Source organism: Labeo rohita, chromosome 2 (assembly GCF_022985175.1).
Source record: "Labeo rohita strain BAU-BD-2019 chromosome 2, IGBB_LRoh.1.0, whole genome shotgun sequence".
In the NCBI taxonomy this organism is placed as follows: domain Eukaryota; kingdom Metazoa; phylum Chordata; class Actinopteri; order Cypriniformes; family Cyprinidae; genus Labeo; species Labeo rohita.
Genome location: NC_066870.1, coordinates 21,310,170 through 21,334,287, shown reverse-complemented (window position 1 = coordinate 21,334,287; position 24,118 = coordinate 21,310,170). Strand labels below are relative to the sequence as shown.

Here is a 24,118-nt window from a genome sequence, read left to right as displayed (position 1 = left end):
CGTTTGTTAATGTTTTAGGGTTGGCCATGTTTCCTTGAAGCCGCACTTATGCAGAGGAAAAAAAGATGAAGCCATCATTAGAAAGTAATACTGTGGTTAAAAAAAGTCTTGCAGATAACAGTGCAATACTACTTGTTTTATTCTTTATTTGTGTTTAAGGACTGGATATCTGTGAACAATTTTGCACAGAATATATATTCCGATATTGCAGAAAAGGACATTGTGATGTTTTAAAGAATAGTGTTGGAGATTTACCCTTTAATGTTCTCATATTCATGAAAAATATTTGAAGTTATAAAGCAGCTGTTTCCTTGAAAAAGACATGATAGTGTCATTAGAAAGTTTAATACATTTTATTTTAATCTTTATTTTATACATATAGCTTAATATATATATATTTGTATTTATTTGATATTTTTTCATTTCAAGGTTTGGATATTTATGAGCACTAATTCTTACAGAAAATAGATTCTGATACTGTTAAACATTACATTGTGTTAACTGTTCAGATAAATCTTCACTGTGAAGCAGCACTTAGGCTACTGTATTTGCACTGAATTGGAAATGACGTTATTTTAATATAGTCAGTCGTGAACTAAAGTGGGCCGGTCTAAGGCTTGAAACTCCAGGGCTGAAAAGGAGTCCCACTCCGGCCCTGATTAAGACCTTAATTGGCTGGTTCAGGTGTGTTTGATTAATGTTGGAGCTAAACTCAACTAAACTAAAAGTGTGGTGACCCCTGCTCTATTATATCTTGTAGCGTGTGATGTGCCACGATTTTCAAATGTTGTAGTGTGTGCATGTTTAGAATTTGAGGGAAGAAAATCTGCAAAGATTCTCCTTATGTGTGTGCTGCAGTCAGATTTCATAATTAGTTAGGAGTTCAAAACTCCTGTAGTCTGAGCCTGGCTTAAACACCTCCACCTGTCTAACGTTACCTGAGCAAAGAACACAGCAGCGATGCGTAAACAGGAGACACAACGTGTGCTGTACATTTGGCCTAGTTTTATTGTGAATACTAATAATTAAGATGATTAAAATAGTACATACAAACAACAGGGTACATAGAACTGATACACCAAAAACAGTCATTTTCCCTGTGGATAAGGTTGACGTAAGGATTATCATCTCCGTGTGCAAATGCTAAGGTGTTACAACTGGCCCATGGTCCCAATTTCCCAGAATGTTCTCTATGAAACGTCAACGACTACTCTGATAACACTGGAGCTACACAGAGACAGAGATGTGGTGTACTGCCTTAGTTTAGAGTAGGAGATTCAAATCAACAGCGTCTTTTCTCTTTAGTGTCAGTCTCAGCCCTTGGCAGGACTTACGAAAATAAGAGGTTAGTTCAATCATACCACGCGCTATGATCATTCATTCTCAGGGGATACGGACTCGGAGAGTTTGAAAAAATTGCATGAGTACTTCTATCAACAAAAAAAAAAAAAACGGAGAAAGGTTCGAGTGCAGGGTTAATGCCATTCGGGTTCTTCTTCTTCGAGAGCGGAGGAAACGCATGTTTAAAATGGACACATATGAAATGAGGGTAATGAAAAGGGGAAATTAAAAGTGCATGATGTGGAGCAGCATTACTCCTCAACTTCCCATGTGCCCTTTCTACAGGAGAAGCAGCTGCTTTGAACGTTACGCTCTAAAGACAGAAGTGAGCTCTTGTATATACACATCTGCACACAGGCAGAATATTACATCCTTCTATTAAAGTACTGTCAATTAAAACAGCAAAACGACAATCAAAATATAAATAAAAAGCACTAAAAACATCTGATCTTCTTAACACTGAAAATCGAGCTTAAAGACATTGGGCTGATGGGTCACTGTCAAGACAATGGCAGTGTTTCGCTACATGGTTCTGGAGGAGAGGCGAGATGACTGTTGAGGGACTGAACACACACTCTCTCTCGCACACACACACACACACACACACACACACACACACACACACACACACTCAATGACGTAACCTCCCCTTCAGGACCTGTTGTGACAAACACTGGACTATGGGGACCTACATATCGGTACGGAAATGTTATGTACAACACAAGCATGCTCTCTTTGTGTCCAGTTGATTATTAATATAATGACGCTGCCAAACAAACCGTATAACTTAACGTTCACCTTCAACAAAATGTTCTTAGAAAAGAGACCAAAATAAAGTATGAGATCAATCAGAACCGCTCTGTGAGAACACCACCGGTTAGTAGTCAACGATCGGCACGTCCTGTCATGATCGGAATCAGTGTTTGTTTGTAGTGTCTTAAAGAAAAGGAGGAGAAGACGATTTAGGAGATATCTTTGTGTGAGCTGAATGTTCCTTGTTTATGACTGTAAGTGTGTGTGTGTGTGTGTTTGTATGAGTCTCTAGGGGTCCTATAAGAGGGCTTTCTCAGGGTAAGGGGTCTGTTGGTTGTCTGCGGTAGCAGGGAGGCTCTGGGTGGAGGGCATGGAGTAGCCGGGGGTCTGGCTCATGGCCGCTGGAGCGCCGGCTGGGGTCTGGTAGGACTGGACATCACCTGGAGGCATGCTGCCAGGTGTCGGGCTGTAGACTGGAGGCTGGCCCATGTACATATGGACATCACTGCAGATAATAATAAAAATAAAAAAATATTTCAATAAAAACAAATACATATATTTATATATATAATTGTACAAATACAGTAAGTATTATTATTATTATCATCCATGCATTGATGCAGCTTTTTATTTTGATACAGGATTTTATTTTTTTAATTAGACGGCAAAACAACCACAATAATTATTATTAATTAATTTATTGTTAGAGCTTTTTATTATTTTACATTTAATGACAACAATGACAACAACAGCAACGGCAATAATTTAAATATTTTATCTAATTATACAAATTATTAAGAATCATGCATAGATACATTTCACAACAATATATTACAATAATGAATTAAAATGATCTAATTATATAAATATTATTATTATAATTAATGCACTGATACAGCTTTTAATTTAACAATACATTTTAATTAAATATATAATTAAACAAAAATTATTATTAATATATTATTATTATTATTTCAATACTGCTTTTAATTTTATTATTTTGAATTTAAAAAAAATAGTAATATAATAAAAATAAATTCTTATGATTAAATATTTTATCTAATATACAACATTACAACTTTAGCAACAAATTTAGCAACAATATATTACAATAAATTGTTACATATTTTATCTTATTATATAAAATTATTATTACTACTATTATTAATGCATTGATACAGCTGTTAAATCATTAAATACTGTATCTAATTAAACAAAAGTGTGATACATAATAATATATTTATTATTATTATAATAATTATTATAATATCAATCATTTTAAAGTTAAAAAACAAAAATAGTAATATAATTGAATATTTTATATAATTTACAAAATTACAACTTTTTATTTTAAATTTAGCAACAATATATTACAATAATAAATTATTACAGATTTTATCTAATACAAACTTTATAGTTATTAGCATCAATGCATTGATACAGCTTTATTTTTTAATAACAATAACAATTATTATTATTAATGAATTGACAACTTGTTTTAACAACAACAAAACTACAATAAATTATTTAATATTTTGTCTAATGAAACAAAAATGATTATTTACAACATTTATAATAATATTATATACACTGCTTTTTATTTTATTATTTTAATTTAAAAAACAAAATAGTAATACAATTAAAACATTTTATTATTATATTGTTTATATTATTTCATCTAATTATGTAAACATTATTATTATCATCATCATTAATGCATTGATACAGTTGTTTTTTATTTAATAATAACAATAACAACAATTATTATTACTGATGAACTGATACAACTTGTCTTAACAACAACAAAACTACAATAAATTATTAAATATTTTATCTATACAAAAATTATTATATATAATACATTATTATTATTTTACTATTATATCAATACTGCTTATTTTATTATTTAAAATGTAAAAACAAAAATAGTACTATAATTAAAATAAATTATTAAATATTTTATCTAATATACAAAATTTCTACTACTATTATTATTATTGTTATTAATTAACTGATACAGCTTTACTATTTAATAACATAACAATTTTTATTATTAATGAATTTTAATGCAAAGCACTAAAACAACTTTTTTTATTCTTAATACTATCATTATCAATAAACTGATGTAACTACAATAGTTTATCTTTTATTATGACTATTATCAGTGAACTGAATTGATGAACTGACTATAATAAATTATGGCATGTCTTAATTCATTAATACAGTTTTTTGTTTTGATATTGATATTATTTTGAATAGTACAATTTGTGAAATATAATAGTGCGCTTACCCGGGAGCTGGCTGTCCAGCCATTTGTGTTCCTGTTTGGTTCATTGCAGAGAGCTGCTCCATTGGAACGTTATATCCTGGTACTGCTGTGCTGCCCATTGCATACTGCCCTCCAGTGGACTGGCCAGGGTACACCTAGAAAAATCCCCCCAGAAACATACTCTAATATACCACTGCCAAAACAATCAACTACAAACAGCCATCACAGCAGTTGAAATGACATCTAGCAAACTAGCAATATACACACTTTGATAATTTGACAAACTCTCACCTGTTGGGAAGCGTTTGGGGTCTGCTGCATGTAATATTGCTGGCTCTGTAGTTTGGCATACATAGCGTATACTGGGTCTTCATTCATTAGCTTAGCATACAGAGACAGCGCTTCCATGAACTTCACGTTCAGCTCAGAGAGCTCTGAGTGTTTTCTGAAAACAAACACGGCAGATTTATTACATGTGAGATCTACGGGGAATGACGTGGGCATCTGTCTCATTGGATTTCATTCACTATAGAATTAGTGGTTTGTTTACAGTCTTTGCTAGACAATTAGAAAGATGTTTTTAGATAGGACTTTTTGAATACCTGTCAATGTCCTCCAACTTCTGATCAATGAGAGGACCCATCTGGTTGCAAGCAGCTGATTGGGAAAAAGACAACTATGAATCAATAAATCAATCCTTCAACACAAAACTAAAATACTTTCCCAGAGACTCACCCTCCAACTGCAGGAGTTCACAGGTGTCCGACTGGTCGTCTGTTGGGTCTGCGCTCTGGATCATCTGAAGCAGCTGGTCCATTTTCTCCTGCAGAACATCGCAAAGACATTATAAACTAGAATGCATGACACTTCCATGAGAGCTGCTATGACTAATTATTAACACAGTTCTCCACTAAGAGCATCTGATGTCTATGAATAGTGGATCATTTCACTGTGCAATTTCATGTGCGTTTTTGGTTGCAAGGGGTGTGGATGAGGCAAATGAATCAAAGCAATACAATGCCAAATACTGTGAGAAATATGCAGCCTCACCTCATCGATGTAGACAGGCTCTGGCTCCGGTTCAATCGTCTCTACCTGGACTTCCTCACTGAACTGCACTGTCTTCTTCTCTGTTTTCACTAAGGAAAGAGAAACATTAAATATGACATAATGTAATAAGCAGACAATAGAATCCAAAAGGATATTGTTGTGACAATGCACACTGGGGTCCAAAAGTCTGAGGCCACACTGAAAATATGGGATTAAAAATCATTTAAACCTGGAAATAAACACAAACTGACATTTGGAAGATTTTGGTCTTCAAAACAAGAATTTCGTGACATTTATCATGTGAATTCCTTTGTACAGATGGTCGAATGTTCTTCCAAAGAAGCTCACAATGCTCTTTGGATCATTCTCCAGTCATGCTGGCAAGATTTCTTGGCATGATAAAGCAAAAGAATGACATACAAAATATTGGAATTGATCATACATTAAAAATAAGAAAAAAATGCTGATAATTTAGAAAAATAAAAAAAATTATATATGTATATATATATATATATATATATATAAAAGTCTCATGTTTGGACTCCAGAGCATGCACTGTCATTCAAATATTTTTTTTTTTCCCTGACAGTCTCTTATGCTCGTCAAGGCTGCATTTATTTGATCAAAAAACTGCAAAAACTGACAAATTATTCAAATTTAAAATAACTTTTCTATTTAAATGTATCATTTATTTTTGTGATGGCAAAGCTAAAAATTTCAGCATTGTTACTTCAGTCTTCAGTGTCACATGATCCTTCAGAAATCATTCCAATATGCTGATTTGCTGCTCATGTAACGCTTTTTAATTACCAAGTTTGAAAACAGTTGTGCTGCTAATGTTTGTGTGTAAATTGTGATACATTTTTGTCAGAATTTTTTAATGACTAGAAAGTTTCTTTTACAGCATGTATTTTGATCAATTTAATGCATCCTTGCTGAAAAAAGTATTAAAGGATTAGTTCACTTCCACAAAAAAATTTCCTGATAAATAACCACCATGTGATCTAAGATGTTCATGTCTTTCTTCCTTTAGCCAAAAAGAAATGAAGGCTTTCAAGGACAGTGTTGCCAAGTCTGCGGTTTTCCTGCAGAATTGGGCAACTTTAACACTGTTGCCGTGGGTTGTTTTTCATGTCTGTGAGTTTAAGCGGCATGTGATTACATGATATTTATCGCCTGGAATGCAAAATTTTAACAGCGGAACCAGTGTATTTTTCCCCCTGAAATTTCTACCTGGCGAACCCCCACCAAAACGCGACTGGGCTAATTTTAAGTAGCAATTGGGTGGGTTTTGTTGTGAAAACCTGGCAACCCTGTTTGAATTAAAAATTCCAGGATTTTTCTCCATATCCACCTTTTTCCTGAGTAACTGATGAGCAGTGCCATGACATATTCTAATTTCCATTTGGGTGCTTATGTGTTGCGGTCTCAATAGAAAACTACGTTAAAACAGATTGAATTAAAACTTTTTTCAATAAAACTAAATCTAAAAATGTGCACAGGTTTAATGTTATATCATCAGCTCGGAAAACTTGTTAATTTGGCTAGAAACGCCAGAGACCTGAAATGTAAAGCACCGCTCCAGTCGGACGAGACTTTTGCGTTCAGAAAAGGTGACTAGTAGGGCTGTGACGATAAATTGATGCAGAAACGATTCGTGGATTTTCCAAATGCATCTCGATTCTCTTCTGAATTGATTCTGAGCTTATAATTTAACAGCAGATGGCGCTCTAATCTAGTTTTTATCCACACACTCACATGCTTATGAAAGGAAAAGTCCACTTCTAAAACAAAAATTCACAGATAATGTACTCCCCCCTTGTCATCCAAGATGTTCATGTCTTTCTTTCTTAAGTTGTAAAGAAATTATGTTTTTTGAGGAAAACATTTCTCCATATAATGGACTGGTATGGTCCCCCAATTTTGAACTTGCAGTTTAAATGCGGCTTTAAACAATCCCAAATGTGGTTGTAAATGATCCCAGCCAAGGAAGAAGGGTCTTATCTAGTGAAACAAACAGTTATTTTCAATAAGAAATACAATTTAAATACTTTTTAATCAAACAAACGCTTGTCTTGTCTTTCTCTCCCTGTACTCTGTGTATTCTGACTCAAGACAGTTAGGGTATGTCGAAAAACTCCAATCGTATTTTCTCCCTCAACTTAAAAAAATCATTTCAAAATCATCCTACATCGCTGCAGAAGTACCGACCCAGTCTTGCAAAGTGAACATGCAAAGAAGATCAAACACCCTTAACAAAAAAGGTAAAACAGCGATATACGACGATTTAGAAGTTGAGGGAGAACATGAGATGGGAGTTTTTCAACATAACCTAAGTGTCATGAACCAGAAAAAAAAACAGTCCAGGCAGAGTAAGATAAGACGAGCATTTGTTTGATTAAAAAGTATTTAAATTGTATTATTTTTATGAAAATAAACGATTGTTTCGCTAGATAAGACCCTTCTTTCTCGGCTGGGATCATTTACAACCGCATTTGGGATTGTTTGAAGCTGCATTTAAACTGCATTTTTGAAATTCAAACTCAGGGCACCATAGCAGTCCATTATATAGAGAAAAATGCTGAAATGTTTCCTCAAAAAACAATTTCTTTACGACTGAAGAAAGAAAGACATGAACATCTTGGATAACAAGGGGGTGAGTACATTATATGTGAATCTTTGTTTTGGAAGTGGACTGCGACTCAGAATGCTTTTATGATGTGAGATTAATATAAGCAGCCTGCCGTTAATTCGCTTCAACTGTTTCAAATTTTATGAATGATTATATTAGGTTCAAGTGTGTGTAAGGATTTGGAAACAAGCAGAGTAAGGCTGTTTCTAAGGCATGCAGTGCCATCTGCTGTTCAAAACTAAGCTCAGAATCGTCTCGAGAAAGAATCGCAATGCATTCGGAAAATCTCAGAATCGATGCTGAATCATTTCTCGATTCATGATGCATCTATTTATTTTCTCAGCCCCACCATATAGTGTACTTCAATGGGGATCAACAGGCTGAAGGTCCAAACTGCAGTTTGAATGCAGCTTCAAAGGGCTCACAATCCCAGTCGAGAAATAAGGGTCATATCTAGCAAACGGTCGATTATTTTATAAAAAAAAAAAAAAAAAAAAAAAATTATATACTTTTTAACCACAGATGCTAATGTTGCAGTAGCTTTGCAATACACATCTACAACTTATTGCATTACGTAACCATGTTGGAAAGGTCATGTGTGGTCAGTTCTTCGTCTGTGCACTTTGATTTAAAAATGGCAAAAAACTCCATCTTATTTTCTCCTCAAACTTCAAAATTGTCCGACATCATTGTTTTACCTTTTTTGTAAAAGGCATTTGACTTTCTTTGCACATTCGCTTTGTAAACACTGGGTCGGTGCCTACATCATGCATGACCTTTCCAATATATGATTACATAATGCGTGAGGTTGAGCAAGTGCATGATGAGCATTTGTGGTTAAAAAGTATATAATTTTTTTTTTTTTTTTTTTAGAAAATGGCCAATCGTTTTGCTACATAAGACTCTGAATCCTCAGCTGGGATGGTGTAGAGCCCTTTGAAGCTGCACTGAAATTGCTCAACCTGCTGGTCACCATTGAAGTCCACTATACGGAGAATGTTTTCCTCAAAAACCTTAATTTCTGTTAGACTGAAGAAAGAAAGACATGAACATCTTGGATGACATGAGGGTGAGTAACTTATCAGGATTTTTTTATTCTGGAAGTGAATGCAATGGTAGAGTGAAAAGAGAAAAACTATTAGAAAATGTGAACCAGGAAGAGCCTTTGAGGAGCTGCAGGCTGCAGGTGGAAAAAGAGTAGATGTGACAGCTTTACTTACTCATCTCAGGCTCTGCTGTTAGGTCCGCTGTCACAAAGTTTGACGGAAAAAGCCCAACACCCTGATACGTCTCACCCTTCCACCAGTTAGGGTCACTGTGATAGAGAAGATGCTTAAGCCACCTCCCACTAACTGTCATTTTATAAAAAAAGAAACTCTTTGGCTGTGTTTGGAATCATTCACACAATCTCTACAGAGCGCTGACGTTAAAACACTACTTCTGTTTCATAGGCATGTGCTTGTAACCAAAATGAGCTGAAAGTGGAACAAGCCTTTCCAAACAGAACAAGTGGATATCACAGAAAGGGAATGATTTAAAACAGCCTGTGAGTGGAATTCATTGTGAGCATCAATGAACAGAACCAGACTCACCTGTCATCCAGGATGGTGATGATCTCTCCTGATTTAAAGGTGAGCTCATTGTCCTCGGCTGCCTCGAAGTCATAGATGGCCCTGACCTTTCTGCCGTCAGCCTTGTGAGATGTGAGGAGGCTGCTGGTGCTCGGGTAGAGGCCAGACAGAGAGACCTGAGGCTGCTGCTGTTGCCTCTGGTCCTTCAGAGACAGCTCAATCGCTAAGAAAGATAGAGACAGACAGAGAGATAAACTCTCTTTCTTCAGGGGAATTCATTGTAGACCTCAGGATTACAGATTTGCACCCACCTTTAGCAATGTCTTCTTCTTCTTTTTTGTTTGTTGATGTTGCAGGGTCTTTAGCTACCAATGCAGGACTGGCTTTAGCTTGTTCTGCTGCCTAAACAAATAAAGTTAAACATCTCATTACTTAAACACTATCATACACATATTTTCTCTTTATAAAACTTAAGACTCATTCATACAAAGCCTGGCACAACAGAACATGGTTAACATATATTCAACACTTAATATATTATACACTGTCTGCATATAATAGAAAAAAGTGGGGAAAAAAAGAATAAAGTGATAACAGACAAATATTTCTAAATACAAAAACAAACACTAAAATATACACACTCAAAAGTTTGGGGTTAGTAAGATTTTTCAAATGTTTTTGACAGAAGTCACATGCTTACGAAGCATTTATTTAATTGAAAATACAGTAAAAACAGTAATACTATAATATAAAATTACATCAATTTAAATATATTTGACATTATTAGTATTTTATCATGTGACGAAACCAAAATATATTTTTTAGGATTCTTTTATGAGAAGAAAGTTCAAAAGAACAGCATTTATTTGAAATATTAATATATTTTATAACATTACAAATGTCTTTACTGTCACTTTTGATCAGTTTAATGCATCTTTGCCAAATAAAGGTATTAACTTAAATTGATTTTTGATTAATATATTTATTACTATAAAAATTAATAAAGAAAAAAAAATAAAAATAAATCTTACTGACCCCAAACCTTTAAACAGTAACATATATAGTGCTGTTCAAAAGTTTGGGATGGGTAAGATTTTTTATGTTTTTTATGTTTTTTTTTGTTTTTTTTTAAAGGAATCTCTTCAAGTCTGCATTTACTTAATCAAAAACAGAGAGGAAAAAAAAACAAAAAAACAGTAATATTGTGAAATATTATTACCATTTAAAATAACGGTTTTGTATTTTAATATACTTAAAAATATAATTTATAATAACAAAATATAAATTATAATCAAGAAAGAAAATTATATTATATAAAATTATAATTAAGAAAGAAAAACGTACTGACCCCAAGCTTTTGAACAGTAGCGTATAATGTTTAAAAGAATTTTATTTTAAATAAATGCTTTTTTTCCTGAAAAAGTTTCACAGTTTTCAAAAAATATTAAGCAGTTTAATAAAATATGAAACTTTTTTCAACACTGATAATAAATAAGCCTATCAGGATGATCATGTGACATGTGACTGGAGTGATGAACTGGACAGATGAAAATTCAGCTCTGCATCACAGACATAAATTATGTTTTACAGTATATTAAAATAGAAAACCATTATTTTAAATTGAAATATTATTTCACAACATTACTATTTTTTCTGTATTTTTGATCAAATAAATGCAGCCTTGATGAGCAACTTTACATTTTGTAAACATAATGTTTTGTAAAAAAAACAACAAATCATACTGATCCCAAACATTTGAACGGTGTGTATATTTGTGTGTATGTGTATTTCTGACTCAATGTGAGGAATTAGATTGCTTTCCTTTATACATTTCCTTTAATAAATGATTTTATGTGCTAAAGACTGAGATTTGGCCTTTAAACTGAAACTGCACTCCTGACACACATTTAATTCCCTACATGCTTATTATATAAATAACCACGGCATTTTACTATATCCAGTGAACTGGCTGATCTGTGCTGCAGGGATCTGGATTGTCGGCTCACCTGAGAGCCCACAGCAGGGAAGATGACGCCCTGTTCTCTGAGGTTCTTGATCATGGCCGATATGAGGCTGAGCTGGGGGTCATTACGGAAATCCTCAGCCCATTCCACCATCAGTGCCTTCAGCTTCTCACACACTTTTGGGTGACCCTTGAGGAGTAAAAAGACAAAACGTCAGGCTTTCGCTGCTGGACTAAACAACTGACTCATGCAGTATTTCTACAAACAAAAGGAAACACATACCTTATTTAGCACATTGCTAACTTCACTAGCAAATTCCCTGGAGCAGACTTCTAAGTGGAATATTTTTCCACAGTTTGACACACACGCACCAAGTAGCTACAGAAGTATAAGAAGAAAATACTCATTTGATTTTCAACAGCTCATTATTGGCTTCTGATGATTGCATACTCGAGACTGAAGCCTGATTTGTCCTCATCCACTAGAAAGCATTTGGCTTACCGTTAATGCTTGCATGGCAACATGCGGATCCTTGTGATTCACTCTCCTCATTATAGATCGCAGGCATTCTTTAGGCCTTCAGAATACAAGCAATAGCATTTAACCTGTTAAACACCCATTCATTTAAAAGACACTCTTAAAAACACTTGTTAACTAACCCAGTGCGAGACTGTCCAATCTTGTCACAAATGTCCAGGATGAGGCCCCAGTCCTCAGCTGTGTTCATCTCACTTGTCGCTTTCTCTGCAAAAAATAGATACTCAAATGTTTATCTTCCCTCAAAATGATAATAGTTCCTGTGATTTCACAGATTTAATGGCATTAACATTCATATGCAAATGAATGAATGTGTATCTGTGAAAAGCCACATGCTTAATTAAACTTTATTACATAAACTAGAATCAGTGCTTGAGATAAAAATGCCACCAAAAGCGGCAAATATTTAAAATGTGAGGGCAAAAGAAGCACCTTAGCACAGATTATACGGTAATAATAACAGATTATAATAGCAAGAAATCAGATATCTACTGTTCAAAGGTTTGGGATCAGTAAAATTTTTAAGGTTTTTAAAGAAGTTTCTTATGTGCATCAAGTCTGCATTTATTTGATAAAAATACACAAGTCAGTAATACTGTGAAATATTATTGCATTAAAAATAATGGTTTTCTATTTTAATATACTTTAAAATATAATTTATTTCTGTGATGCAAAACTCTGTGGTGTCATTTCAGTTTTTAGTGTCACTTAATTCTTTAGAAATCATTCTAATATGCTGACTTTTTAATGTTGAAAACAGTTGTGCTGCTAAATATTTTTTTGGAACCTGTGAAACTTTTTTCAGGATTTTTAAAAAATGAATGAAAAGTTAAAAACAGAAATCTTTTTTTAACAATATACACTACTGTTCAAACATTTGGTTTCCTTTTTCTTTATATAAATTAATACTGTTATTTGGCAAGGATGTGTTAAATTGATTCAAAGTGATAGCAAGGATTTATATTATTAGAAAATATGTCTGTTTAAAATAAATGCTGTATTTTTAAACTTTTTATTCAAAGAATCCTAAAAAGAGTATCACAGGTTGCAAAAAAAAAAAAAAAAAAAAAAAAAAAATGAAGCAGCACAACTGTTTCCAACATTGATAAATCAGCATATTAGAATGTGACACTGAAGACTGGAGTAATGATGCTGAAAACTCAGCTTTGCATCCCAGAAATAAATTATATTTTAAAGAATATTAAAATACAAAACCATTACTTTAAATTGTAATACTATTTCACAATATTACCATTTTTTCAGTATTTTTGATTAAATAAAAGCTCGATGAGCAGAAGAAATTTATTTTAAAACAGTCTGATTTGGGGCTTAAGAAACATTTCTTATGATCAATTTTGAGTGTGCTGCTTAATAATTTAGTGGGAACTGTTAAACAAAGAACAGCAATTATTTTAAATACAAATCTTTTGTAACATTAGAAGTAATTTTTTATGAATTTAATGCATCCTTGCTGAATAAATGTATTAATTAGAAAAATAAAAAGTGTATATACCAGATTTCTGTATATGTTTACATTACAGCCACAAAATGTGGCTTTGTTTAGAAATCACTGTTAATTTTGTTATGAATCTCTATTTACAGCAACTTTTATTATTTGTTTTACTCTGATGTAAATTCGATTGTATAATTAACAGCCTTAATTGTTTAAAGCCCCATGAAAATCAATTCCAGCCCAGGCAGCAAATGTTTCCAATAAAAACAAAACAAGTTCATTTATGACACTTTCAGAATGCAATAACCCTGTTTACGGAAGGTTAACCAATGACCTACATTTGATGTGAGATTATGTTTGTCAATGTAGCAAGCTGTCAAATAGTGGACAGAGGTTAACCAAAACAAAAAACACACTGGCCTGTTCAGTATCTGGTACGAAAATACCCCTACAAAACATTTACAACCACAATAATATTACACAGAAAAAGCTTCAAAGCCATTAGATCTGCAGCTACTGTTATGCCAAAATATGACATTCCCCACATCACATTGATTTCATCTGTAAAGTCTGAACATGTTCAGATCAATGAACGTGCATTTTTTATTATAACCGCACAGGCTGGCTAAGATCTTTTAACGGTTGCCCCACCAAAACTACATATCAGCAGGCTCATAATACAATAATAATATAGACAATAAAACACTGTAATCTTAACAATGGCCTTATATATAAATGTACAGTCATGCCGCTGGAACAACATCAATTAGCAAGACAAACACGGCTAATAATATATAAAAGGAGCAGCTGGGGACATTTGCAGCGTCACCGTGTGAACCGTTAGCTCGTGTGCGAGCACTTCAGGTCGAGGATGAATTAAACCATTAAGAGTAAAACAGCTCAAATCATCTGGGGTGAGCTGCTACGCGTCTGTTTTTCCTCAGTTGTGCACTGTCAGTGCCATACAAAGAGACAAAATGTGATTTACTCGCAGTCACAGCCTTTTCAGCTACAAACTTGGCTAGCCATCAGGCTAATAACATGTTAAGCACTCTAGCTGTGAAACTGCTGTCGTTAATGCCCACGTTAATAGTTTCAGGGTAAAACCTCTAGTGGGGATTACTCAGTCACTGGAATGCCATTGCGAAATTCGCACAGACAGTTAAAGTGATATCGAAAAGAAACAAAACGCCGGTGGGTTGCCATGAACAACAATAGACACATATGAGCTCCCGTTAGCTCCCTGCTAACTGTGTGACACCTCAAACTTACCAACATCTTGATCAAAGGGATTTGACGTGAAGAGAGGCATGGCCGAGATATACACGCAACGAAATCTAAACTCGGTCCTCTTCTTGTTCGTCTCCCTGTCAGCACTTGGTTAAAAGTGAATTAATAAACATAATAAAATAGAAACTACACTCAGTGTTGCTGGTGGGACCCCCTCCTCAGTCGCTTACTCGCAGCCCTACAGCGGTGCATTCTGGGTAACAGAGCTATTGCTGGAGTGTGTACATACCACACAGTTAAAACACACAAACAGCTGGGCATATCCAAATAAATATGAGCGGGATGTGAACGAGATGTTTATTATTCGACACTGGAATCTGCTAATGGGGCAGGGTAAATGATGACTTTGTGAAGGTTAGGGAAAATACAGCTGATAAATCATATGACTTAATCACATGGTAGAGTCTCTCTGACTCAGCAGTCACGAGATGATATAAACACTAAAAAAAAAAAAAAAAAAAAAAACTTTTTTGTCTTATGGGGGCTTGGGTAACAACATTAAACTGTGACTTTTATGATTGGGCGGACTACGCTAGTTGTTAAGAGACATATAAACGTTTGAGAGGAAAAAGCTCAATGACAAATGTGCTTTTTGTCTAGCAGTGGTTTCAAAAGGATAATTCATAAATTCCAGTATCATCATATTTTGACACTGTTTTTGGGTAAACAACAACAACAACAAAAATAATAATAAAAAAGCTAACAATAAAATCACACTAACCTACATTCGGTTTTGCATAAAAGTTGCAAAATGTAAAATGTAAATATTTATGTTTAAAATGTATATAATGTAAAGTATTTTAAAATGTTTTAATATACTTACTGCGGTGGCGTAGGGAAAGGTCCTCGAGCAGGGATTCGAACTCGGGACGCCAGTAGTGGAACGGCACTGTATGTCGGCACACTTGCCCATATATATATATATATATATAATTATTTTAAAATGTTTTAAAATTTATTTTAAAAACAGAACATTTTTAGCTCATTAAGCCTTATTTAACCAAAAAAGACAATTACAGTATGAATATAATGTAATTTATTTTAAAAACATAACATTTTTATCTCACTAAAGCTTATTTAACCAAAAAAGAAAATTACAGTATGTATATAATGTAAATTATTTTAAAATGTTTTATAATTTATTTTAAAAACATAACATTTTTATCTCACTAAAGCTTATTTAACCAAAAAAGAAAATTACAGTATGTACATAATGTAACTTATTTAAAAATGTTTTATAATTTATTTGAAAAATATAACATTTTAGCTCACTAAGGCTTATTTAACCAAAAAAGAAAATTACAGTAAGTACATAATGTAATTTATTTTAAAATGTTTTAGATTTTATTTGAAAAATATAACATTTTTAGCTCACTAAAGCTTATTTAACCAAAAAAGAAAATTACAGTATGTATATAATGTAAATTATTTTAAAAGGTTTTGTAATTTATTTAAAAAATATAACATTTTAGCTCACTAAGGCTTATTTAACCAAAAAAGACAATTACAGTATGAATATAATGTAAATTATTTTAAAATGTTTTCAAATTTATTTTAAAAACATAACATTTTTAGCTCACCAAGGCTTATTTAACCAAAAAAGAAAATTACAGTATGTATATAATGTAAATTATTTTGAAATGTTTTATAATTTATTTTAAAAATATAACATTTTTAGCTCACTAATTTAACCAAAAATACAGTAATATTGTGAAATATTAGTTTAAAATACTATTCTCCTATTTTTAGTATATAGTAGATTTATAATAGTATATAAATGTATTATATTTTAATTAGTGTTGTAAAACGATTAATCGCAATTAATCACATCCAAAATAAAAGGTTTTGTTTACATAATACGTGTGTACTGTGTATATTTGTTATGCATATATAAAAGCATACACATACATGTATATATTTAAGAAAAATATTGTTTACGTATTAAATATAATTTTATATATTAAATATAAATATATGCATGTAAGCCAATCAACAGGCAAATATACGCTGACAAGACATTATAAATAAAGCAGCTGAAAGTCATATTGCATCATTGCGTTATAAGTAGGACATTCACAAAATTAAACATTTTTTATAAGAATTTCAACATAAAGCATATTGAAAAATACCAACTATATTTTATTTCCGATAAAAACATGGTCTTTGATGATGACTACATACATGTACATGTATTCAAATACACAACTATTTTATACATAGCTACGGCATAATCAAATATTTGAAAAATTAAAAGCTTTAAAGATCTATTCATAAAATCACATCAATGATGTCCAAGACATAAGAAGTAAAACTCTGGTGAGAACAAATTTTGGATTATAGTCATTATCAACATATTAACTGTAGCTTTACGGTTGGCTGTTAAAAGCTTTATTTTAATTAAAGCAGCTACAAAGCTTCATTGTATTGCACTGGAATAATGTGGCATCAGCTTTGTTAATGACACAGGTAAAACAGGTATTTACAATCACATGATTACAATACATTACAGCTTTTTCACTTATCTAAACATTAACATGACTGGTGATCAGTGTATTGTATAGTTTGCAGTCTCGAATCGTTCGTGATTGTCGATGAAGTTTGTGTCCGTCACACACGTGGCTCTCTAGGCAAAGTGATTGTTTGTACTTTGTGAGAGGATACTGTGACAGAAGTCTTCTGAACTGTCTCTGTGATTGTCTTATCCAATATTCTCTGTTCATTCACAACAGGTGCTATAAAACTGGAACTTTGGCTGTGAATAATGGACAAAAGACCTCAATGAACACACCAAGCAGATAACATGTTTCAACAAAACATATGCAAGAAACAAGAATTGCAACTTACATTCATTAGTTCGTTCACAAATGAAACCAATGCGTTCTGTGCAGAAAAAGTCGTTCCAACTGGCCTCGTGTATTAACCCGGCACAGTCCTCCCCAGCCTCGTGACCGTGGCTCCAGTTATCAGGCTGTCCAGGCTTCCATTTCCTTTCAATTAAAATCAGACAAGACTAATGGGGAATGTTTCCTCGCACTGCCATATCCTCATTACATTACTGAGGATCCTCAAGATAATGTAGCAAATTATATACACTAGATACGCAATATGTATTATATATACACTGGATTAACAGTGATAGAGTTAATGGGTATTTTATTTCAGTTATTAACTCACGTATAGTTGGGCAAGCTCCCGTCCACCCATCTCCAGGTGTTTTCCTCAACGCTGTCAGTGAGGCCCAGCCAGAAGTAGCCCTTTCCAGAAATCTGCCTCTTTATCCATAGCTGTGATAGATAATAAAGTAGCCATTGTGTAAAATATTTACAGTAATGTTAGGTCTAGAGTTCTACGCTGTTTTAATATAGTTAACGGTGGCTTATTTAAAGGGACAGTTTACCTAAAAATGAAAATTCTGTCACTAATTACTCACCCTCATGTCGTTCCAAACCTGTAAGGCCTTCGTTCGTCTTCAGAACACAAATTAAGATCTTTTGGATGAAATCCGAGAGCAACGCAACTGGTTCAAGGCCTAGAAAGGTAGTGAGGACACTGATAAAATAGTCCATGTGACATCCGTGGTTCAACTGTAATTTCACATGGACTATTTTAACAATGTACTTACTAGCTTTCTGGGCCTTGAACGTGTCAGTTGTGTTGCTGTCTATGCAGGGTCAGAAAGCTCTCGGATTTCAACAAAAATATCTTAATTTGTGTTCTGACGATGAACGAAGGTCTTATGGGTTTGGAATATCATGAAGGTAAGTAATTAATGACAGAATTTTCATTTTTGGGTCAACTAACCCTGTATTTCATATTCGTGAATAGCATCCAGGATTTACCTGCTCATCTTCATCATTGATAATCAGCATAGTTGAACTCTTGTTGCTGCATCTTTCCTTCGTTTCATCAAAGTTGAGACTCTCTGATGAAAAGTAGTAACATTTGTCTCTGAAGCTCTTCCACTGAGGTGGGCACCCTTAGATAAAAAAGAAAACATATTAAACAATATTAACACATTAAAAATAACACTTACGAGAAAGACTGGTTTTATACAATTCAACTTTTCAAGCTGTAAGAATAGAAACTGGTATGAAGATGCAAACTCTATGCTATAATTTCCCTGTGCAATGCATCTTTCTTAGTTTTGTGTTGAAGTCATGTTTTTGTATTGTCCCTATACAATAAATACATTTTACATCAATAACATATTAAATTGTGGTTTGTAGGATTTTGACAACTTTTTTTTTACAAATTAATAGGGCTGCCCTCAACTAAAGATTTTTCTGGTCCACTAGTAGTTGTTTATTTTAAGCGTTAGTCGACTATTAGTCGCAGGTTTATTAATAAACCATATAAATCATAGTAACAAGCTTTTAATTGCCTACATAACCTATCAAGACCTCAAGCGCACGTGAAAAAAGCTTACCACAATACACCAGCAGAAGTAATCATTATGAATGTGTCAGGGAAAAATAGTAAGGAGGCTGCATTAACGTTTTAGTATTTTAACTAGTGCTTTCTTTGTTTTCATCTTAAGAGATGAAGTCTGCGACACTGATTCTTCATCTCTGCAGTAGTGGATGCACCTGTGATCTATGTTTCATAAGGATTACATTTTCGGAGAATATTTGTTTTCTGTTTGAATTGGTTCATTGAAAAGTAGACATTTCACTCTTTTCAGAGTTTCGAAGTTTCACACTCAAGTTTACAATTTCACTGTTTGCTTTAATTATTTTACAAAAGCGCAACATTTCGTTGTTATTGTGAGTCCACACAAATAAATGTAGAGTCATTACAGATGCGAGGGATGTATTAATCTTATCTGTATGAGCATAAATGACAGAGTATTTTAAGAGCAAGTGACCGCACCGGCCCCTCCATCTGTCATGCAGTGAGTGCACTACGGTTCAGCTTCTACACACTTGAATAACGTACAGTTTTCTAGGTTAACATTAGATTGAGCAGCCATGTAAAGTTGCTGCAACTGGCATATTTTAGATGAAAACCCATATTTGAAGTCAATGAATGATAGTTGAGCATATGGATGTTCTGCCCAATGTACTATATTACCACATAGACCAGCTGTCAACTATCTGTCCGTCTTTTTTTTCTGCGACTAAGCGACTAATCATATTTTGGTCGATCAAGCCTCTTCTCATCGACTAACGGTTAGTCAACTATCAGGGGGCAGCCCTACAAATGAACAAAATACATCTCAAAGTATGAACCGATCTCTAATGTCAAATATTTTGAGATCCTTATTTGGTCAAATCGATTAATCGCATCTAAAATAAAAGTTTGTGTTTACATTATATATGTGTGTGCACTGCGTATATTTATATGTATAAGTAAATATACACACATGTATATATTTAATAAATATATATTTATAAATAGTATAACAGTCTATAAAAATATAAAAATATATAGTAAACAGTGACAGTGAGTATGAGAAAAGCTAGTACCTGGTGTACTTGTAGGAGGTGGCGCTACCTGGCGGTTGACAAAGCCTTGTGGATCTACCGGGGGCAGAACTACTGGCGCAGGAAGTCCTGGTAATCCAGGAGGTCCAGGTGGGCCAATAGGGCCAATGGGTCCGCGGGGTCCTTCCGGTCCTGCAGGTCCAGCTGGTCCAGCTGGCCCTCTGAGTCCTTGTGGCCCTTGTGGCCCCTGAGGACCTGACTGACCATCTCTTCCGGGCAGACCAGGTATACCAGGATCACCTTTCTCTCCTGAAGGCCCTGCCCTGCCCCCTGATCCTCGGGAACCCTTTTGCCCAGGGCTTCCTCTTGATCCAGGTGGCCCTTTCATCCCTGGTACACCAGGAGGTCCCGCTGGACCTTTTTCTCCTTTAGGCCCAGCAACACCAGGTGCTCCTTTTTCACCGTTTTCACCTTTCTGGCCAGCTTTGCCAGGTGGCCCCTGGGACCCTTTGTCTCCCCCGAGGACCTCTTGGACCAGGGGGACCTGAAATTATGAAACAAGGAAATTAATTTCCATTTTAATTGTCTAAAAGAAAATGAAGTATTAGGGTATATTCAGAGTTCTACAAAGTGTTTAAATTTGAAATTTTAGACTTGAAAAACTTAATATGTTTTTGTTAAATAAGTTATAAATAAGTTATTAAAATTAAGTTCAAACACAAAAATTACTAACTGGAAATAAATAGAAACTAAAACCTAAATTGTAAAATAAAAAAAATAAAGAAATACATACATACATACATACATGAAGTCAATAGCACAAAATTATAAAAGTCAAACTAAGTTTAAAATGAAAACAGAAAATATACAAATAAAAGCAAAAAACTAAAATAGTATTTATAAATAATGCTAAAATAGCGCTAAGTTCTATAACTATGAACTAAAATATATCAAATAGTAATGATTATCATAATGTTAAAAAAAAAACATTTTTAAAATAATAATTTAATAATTAAATAATTTTTGAAAACACTTGATTAATTTTTAATCATTTTGAAAATACTTTATTATTATTATTATTGTTAATATTATTATTATTATTGAGTTATTTAATTCAGTTACTAAATAATAATTGAATTGAAGCTTAAATATAAATGCTAGATGAAAAACGAACTAAACAAAACATTTTTTTTATTGACAACTAATTTAAATTATTTTATTATATAATAGTTTTACGTTTTTGTACGTTTTTGTACGTTTTTATTAAATAAGTTATACGTACGTTTTTTAAATGAAGTTGAAACACAAAAATTACTAACTGGAAAGTCAACAGCACATAAAATGTATAAAAGTTAAACTAAGTTTAAAATGAAAACAAAATATACAAATAAAAGCTAAAAACTAAAATAGCATTTATAAATAATACTAAAATAACACTACTTACTATAAATATGAATTAAAACATAAATAGAAATGATTATCACAATGTTAAAATAAAATATATTTTTAACATAATAAAAATAATTAAATGATTTTTGAAAACACTTAATTTTTATCATTTTAAAATACTTTATTATTATTATTATTATTATTGGGTTCTTCGATTCAGTTACTAAATAGAACTGAATTAAAGCTTAAATATAAATACTAGATGAAAAACTTTAACTTAAAAAAAAATCCTTTGGCAACTAAATACTAAATGAAAATAATTTTATTATATAAACTTATTAAGTTTTTATATGTTTTGTTTTTTAAATAACTTATACATAAGTTATATAAATTATTAAAACACAAAAATTACTAACTGGAAATAAATAGAAACTAAAAACTTAATAGTAACATCAATAAATACATAATTAAAAATGTCAAAAGTGCATAAAAGTTCAACTTAAAAGTTTAAAATGAAAAAAGAAAATATACAAATAAAAGCTAAAATATTACATAAATAATACTAAAATAACACTACTTACCATAAATATGAAAATGTAAAATATAAATGATTATAACAAAACAGAATCTTTTTATATAAGTGTTTATATTTTAATCCATAAAGACCTAGCCTCAGATCTTACCCTGAAGGATAGTGAAATTCGTGATGAGCTGCGAGTGTTTGCTGTCGACCAGTTTCATCTCCTCCATGACTATGGAGAGGCTGCTGACCTCTTTGTCGAGCCTGGCGGCGAGTTCTTCCTGCTGGGTTTTGAGCTCCGTGTTGTCAGCTCTGGTTTCTGCCACACTGCTGTTCAGCCCCAGCAGCAGGTCCGAGTGCCGGGCCACCGTCTCGGAGCAGGTACGAAGACCGTTCAGGTCCACGCTGATCACTCCGAGCAGCTGCGTGGCGAAGCTTACATTCCCTGTAATACGGTCCATTTCCCCCTCGTTGCGGTCAAGACGTGTCTCTAGTGCATCGAACTTCATGGAGGTGGCATTGTCGTGGTCTCGCTGCTGGTCCATGAGCTCACGCAGGCTCTGGTCGTGACTTTCTGCAATGGCTGAGGCATTCTGCACCTGCTCTGAGAGCGAGTTCAACTGAGAGGTCACGTCCTCCAGAGAGTCACTGTTGGAGCGAGTCAGTGCAGAATTGTTAGCAGCTAAGGCCTGAAGGTTCTGGACCTTCTCCCTCAGCCAGTCAGCATCCGCTTTGGTCTGTCTGGCCACCTGCTGGAGGCTCTGGTAGTCATTCTTAAGCTTCTGGACAGCCTGGCTAGTGTCCTCCACCGACCTCTGGAGGGAGCTGATGAGGTTTCTCTGTTGAGTCTGGGTGAAATTCAGAGTGTTGATGTTGTGGGTGTTTCGGCCCTGTTCGCTCGTCTGCACCTGAAGATCCATCTGGAGCCGCGCCGTGTCCGTCTTTAGTCCGTCGATCAGGCCGCTGTATGAGTTTAATGTACGGTTTACGTTCCTAATGACGTTGGCGTTGCTCTCCAACAGGTCTCGCAGTGAGTGATGTCCGCTCTGCATGTCCTCGCCCGCTAGCCGTAGCTCATCGAGAACAGCTCTGTTGTTAGAAGCCTTCCCAGCAACGTCACTGAGCTGCTTCTGCAAGGTCTGAATTTCCAACTTGAATGAGAGGAGTTCACTGGTGGCGTTCTCTGACTTCTCTCCCGTTTGATCATCTGCACATCAATTTTAAAAGTTTATTAGGCAAAAAAAAAAGGATTTAGAGCAGCTGAGTCAATAAAATGTATAAGAGTGTCCATTATTATGCGAAATATTTTTACTATTTAAAATAGCTGCTTTCTGAGCTGGTTTTGAATATGTTTTAAAATGTAATTTAATTCTGTGATCAAAGCAAAATGTTCAGCATCATTACTCATTAGTCTTCAGTGTCACATGATATGTTGATTATTATTATTACCAAACTTTTTTTTTTTCAGGATAAAGAATAAAAAGCTTTTGTAACATTATACACTATACCATTCAAAAGCTTGGAATCGTACACTTTGAATTAAATAATTTCCCAGAAAACTATATATATATATAAGGAACGTATATATATACATATATACTTAACATCATACATTTTGGAATTGATTATAGTAAACTACTTAAGGTTTTATTTTCAACAATTTCATTCTGTTATTGAAGCTAATAAACTTAGTTAATAAAGTTAATACATTTTCTTCATTATGATATTAGGGCAGTTTTTGATCATCATCCTTTTTGACAAAATTCCTCAAAAAATATCAAAATTAATTTTCATTCAGAAATGTAAAACATGCTCATCGGATAAAATTCAAACCACTGTATGTGTGAAACAGATTTTTTAAAATAGAATATTCCAAACAGGAAATAATTATATAAAATCTGAATATATAAATTTACATTGTTAATA

The 24,118-nt window shown here is 33.5% G+C and overlaps 2 protein-coding genes across 2 annotated transcripts in view; both read right to left on the bottom strand.

Annotated features, from left to right (window-relative positions):
* Positions 1 to 985: 985 nt before the first annotated feature.
* stam (signal transducing adaptor molecule (SH3 domain and ITAM motif) 1) lies at positions 986 to 15,176 on the bottom strand. Its single transcript, XM_051124902.1, has 14 exons — positions 14,843 to 15,176; positions 12,240 to 12,324; positions 12,082 to 12,157; positions 11,863 to 11,958; positions 11,623 to 11,769; positions 9,928 to 10,018; positions 9,638 to 9,839; positions 9,266 to 9,360; positions 5,414 to 5,502; positions 5,099 to 5,186; positions 4,966 to 5,020; positions 4,655 to 4,808; positions 4,385 to 4,518; positions 986 to 2,599 (listed from the first exon to the last, which is right to left on the bottom strand). The coding sequence occupies exons 1-14, from the start codon at positions 14,880 to 14,882 to the stop codon at positions 2,392 to 2,394; spliced, it is 1,560 nt and encodes a 519-aa protein (XP_050980859.1). The 5' UTR covers positions 14,883 to 15,176; the 3' UTR covers positions 986 to 2,391.
* A 1,802-nt stretch (positions 15,177 to 16,978) lies between these two features.
* colec12 (collectin sub-family member 12) overlaps positions 16,979 to 24,118 on the bottom strand; it is a 40,129-nt gene continuing 32,989 nt past the window's right edge. The window contains 7 exon segments of the mRNA XM_051124891.1: positions 16,979 to 17,612; positions 17,705 to 17,847; positions 18,035 to 18,144; positions 18,700 to 18,836; positions 20,326 to 20,800; positions 20,802 to 20,827; positions 22,356 to 23,399. Coding sequence (XP_050980848.1) covers positions 17,593 to 17,612; positions 17,705 to 17,847; positions 18,035 to 18,144; positions 18,700 to 18,836; positions 20,326 to 20,800; positions 20,802 to 20,827; positions 22,356 to 23,399 — 1,955 coding nt within the window. The 3' untranslated portion in view covers positions 16,979 to 17,592.

What these genes read in the sequence shown, in the direction of transcription:
- stam (XM_051124902.1), bottom strand. Translation starts at nt 14,882, where the DNA reads ATGCCTCTCTTCACGTCAAATCCCTTTGATCAAGATGTTG. An exon ending in ATCACCATCCTGGATGACAG is followed by an intron (nt 9,361 to 9,637) that starts GTGAGTCTGGTT and finishes TCTCTATCACAG; the next exon opens with TGACCCTAACTGGTGGAAGG. An exon ending in AAGTTGGAGGACATTGACAG is followed by an intron (nt 4,809 to 4,965) that starts GTATTCAAAAAG and finishes GTTTGTTTTCAG; the next exon opens with AAAACACTCAGAGCTCTCTG.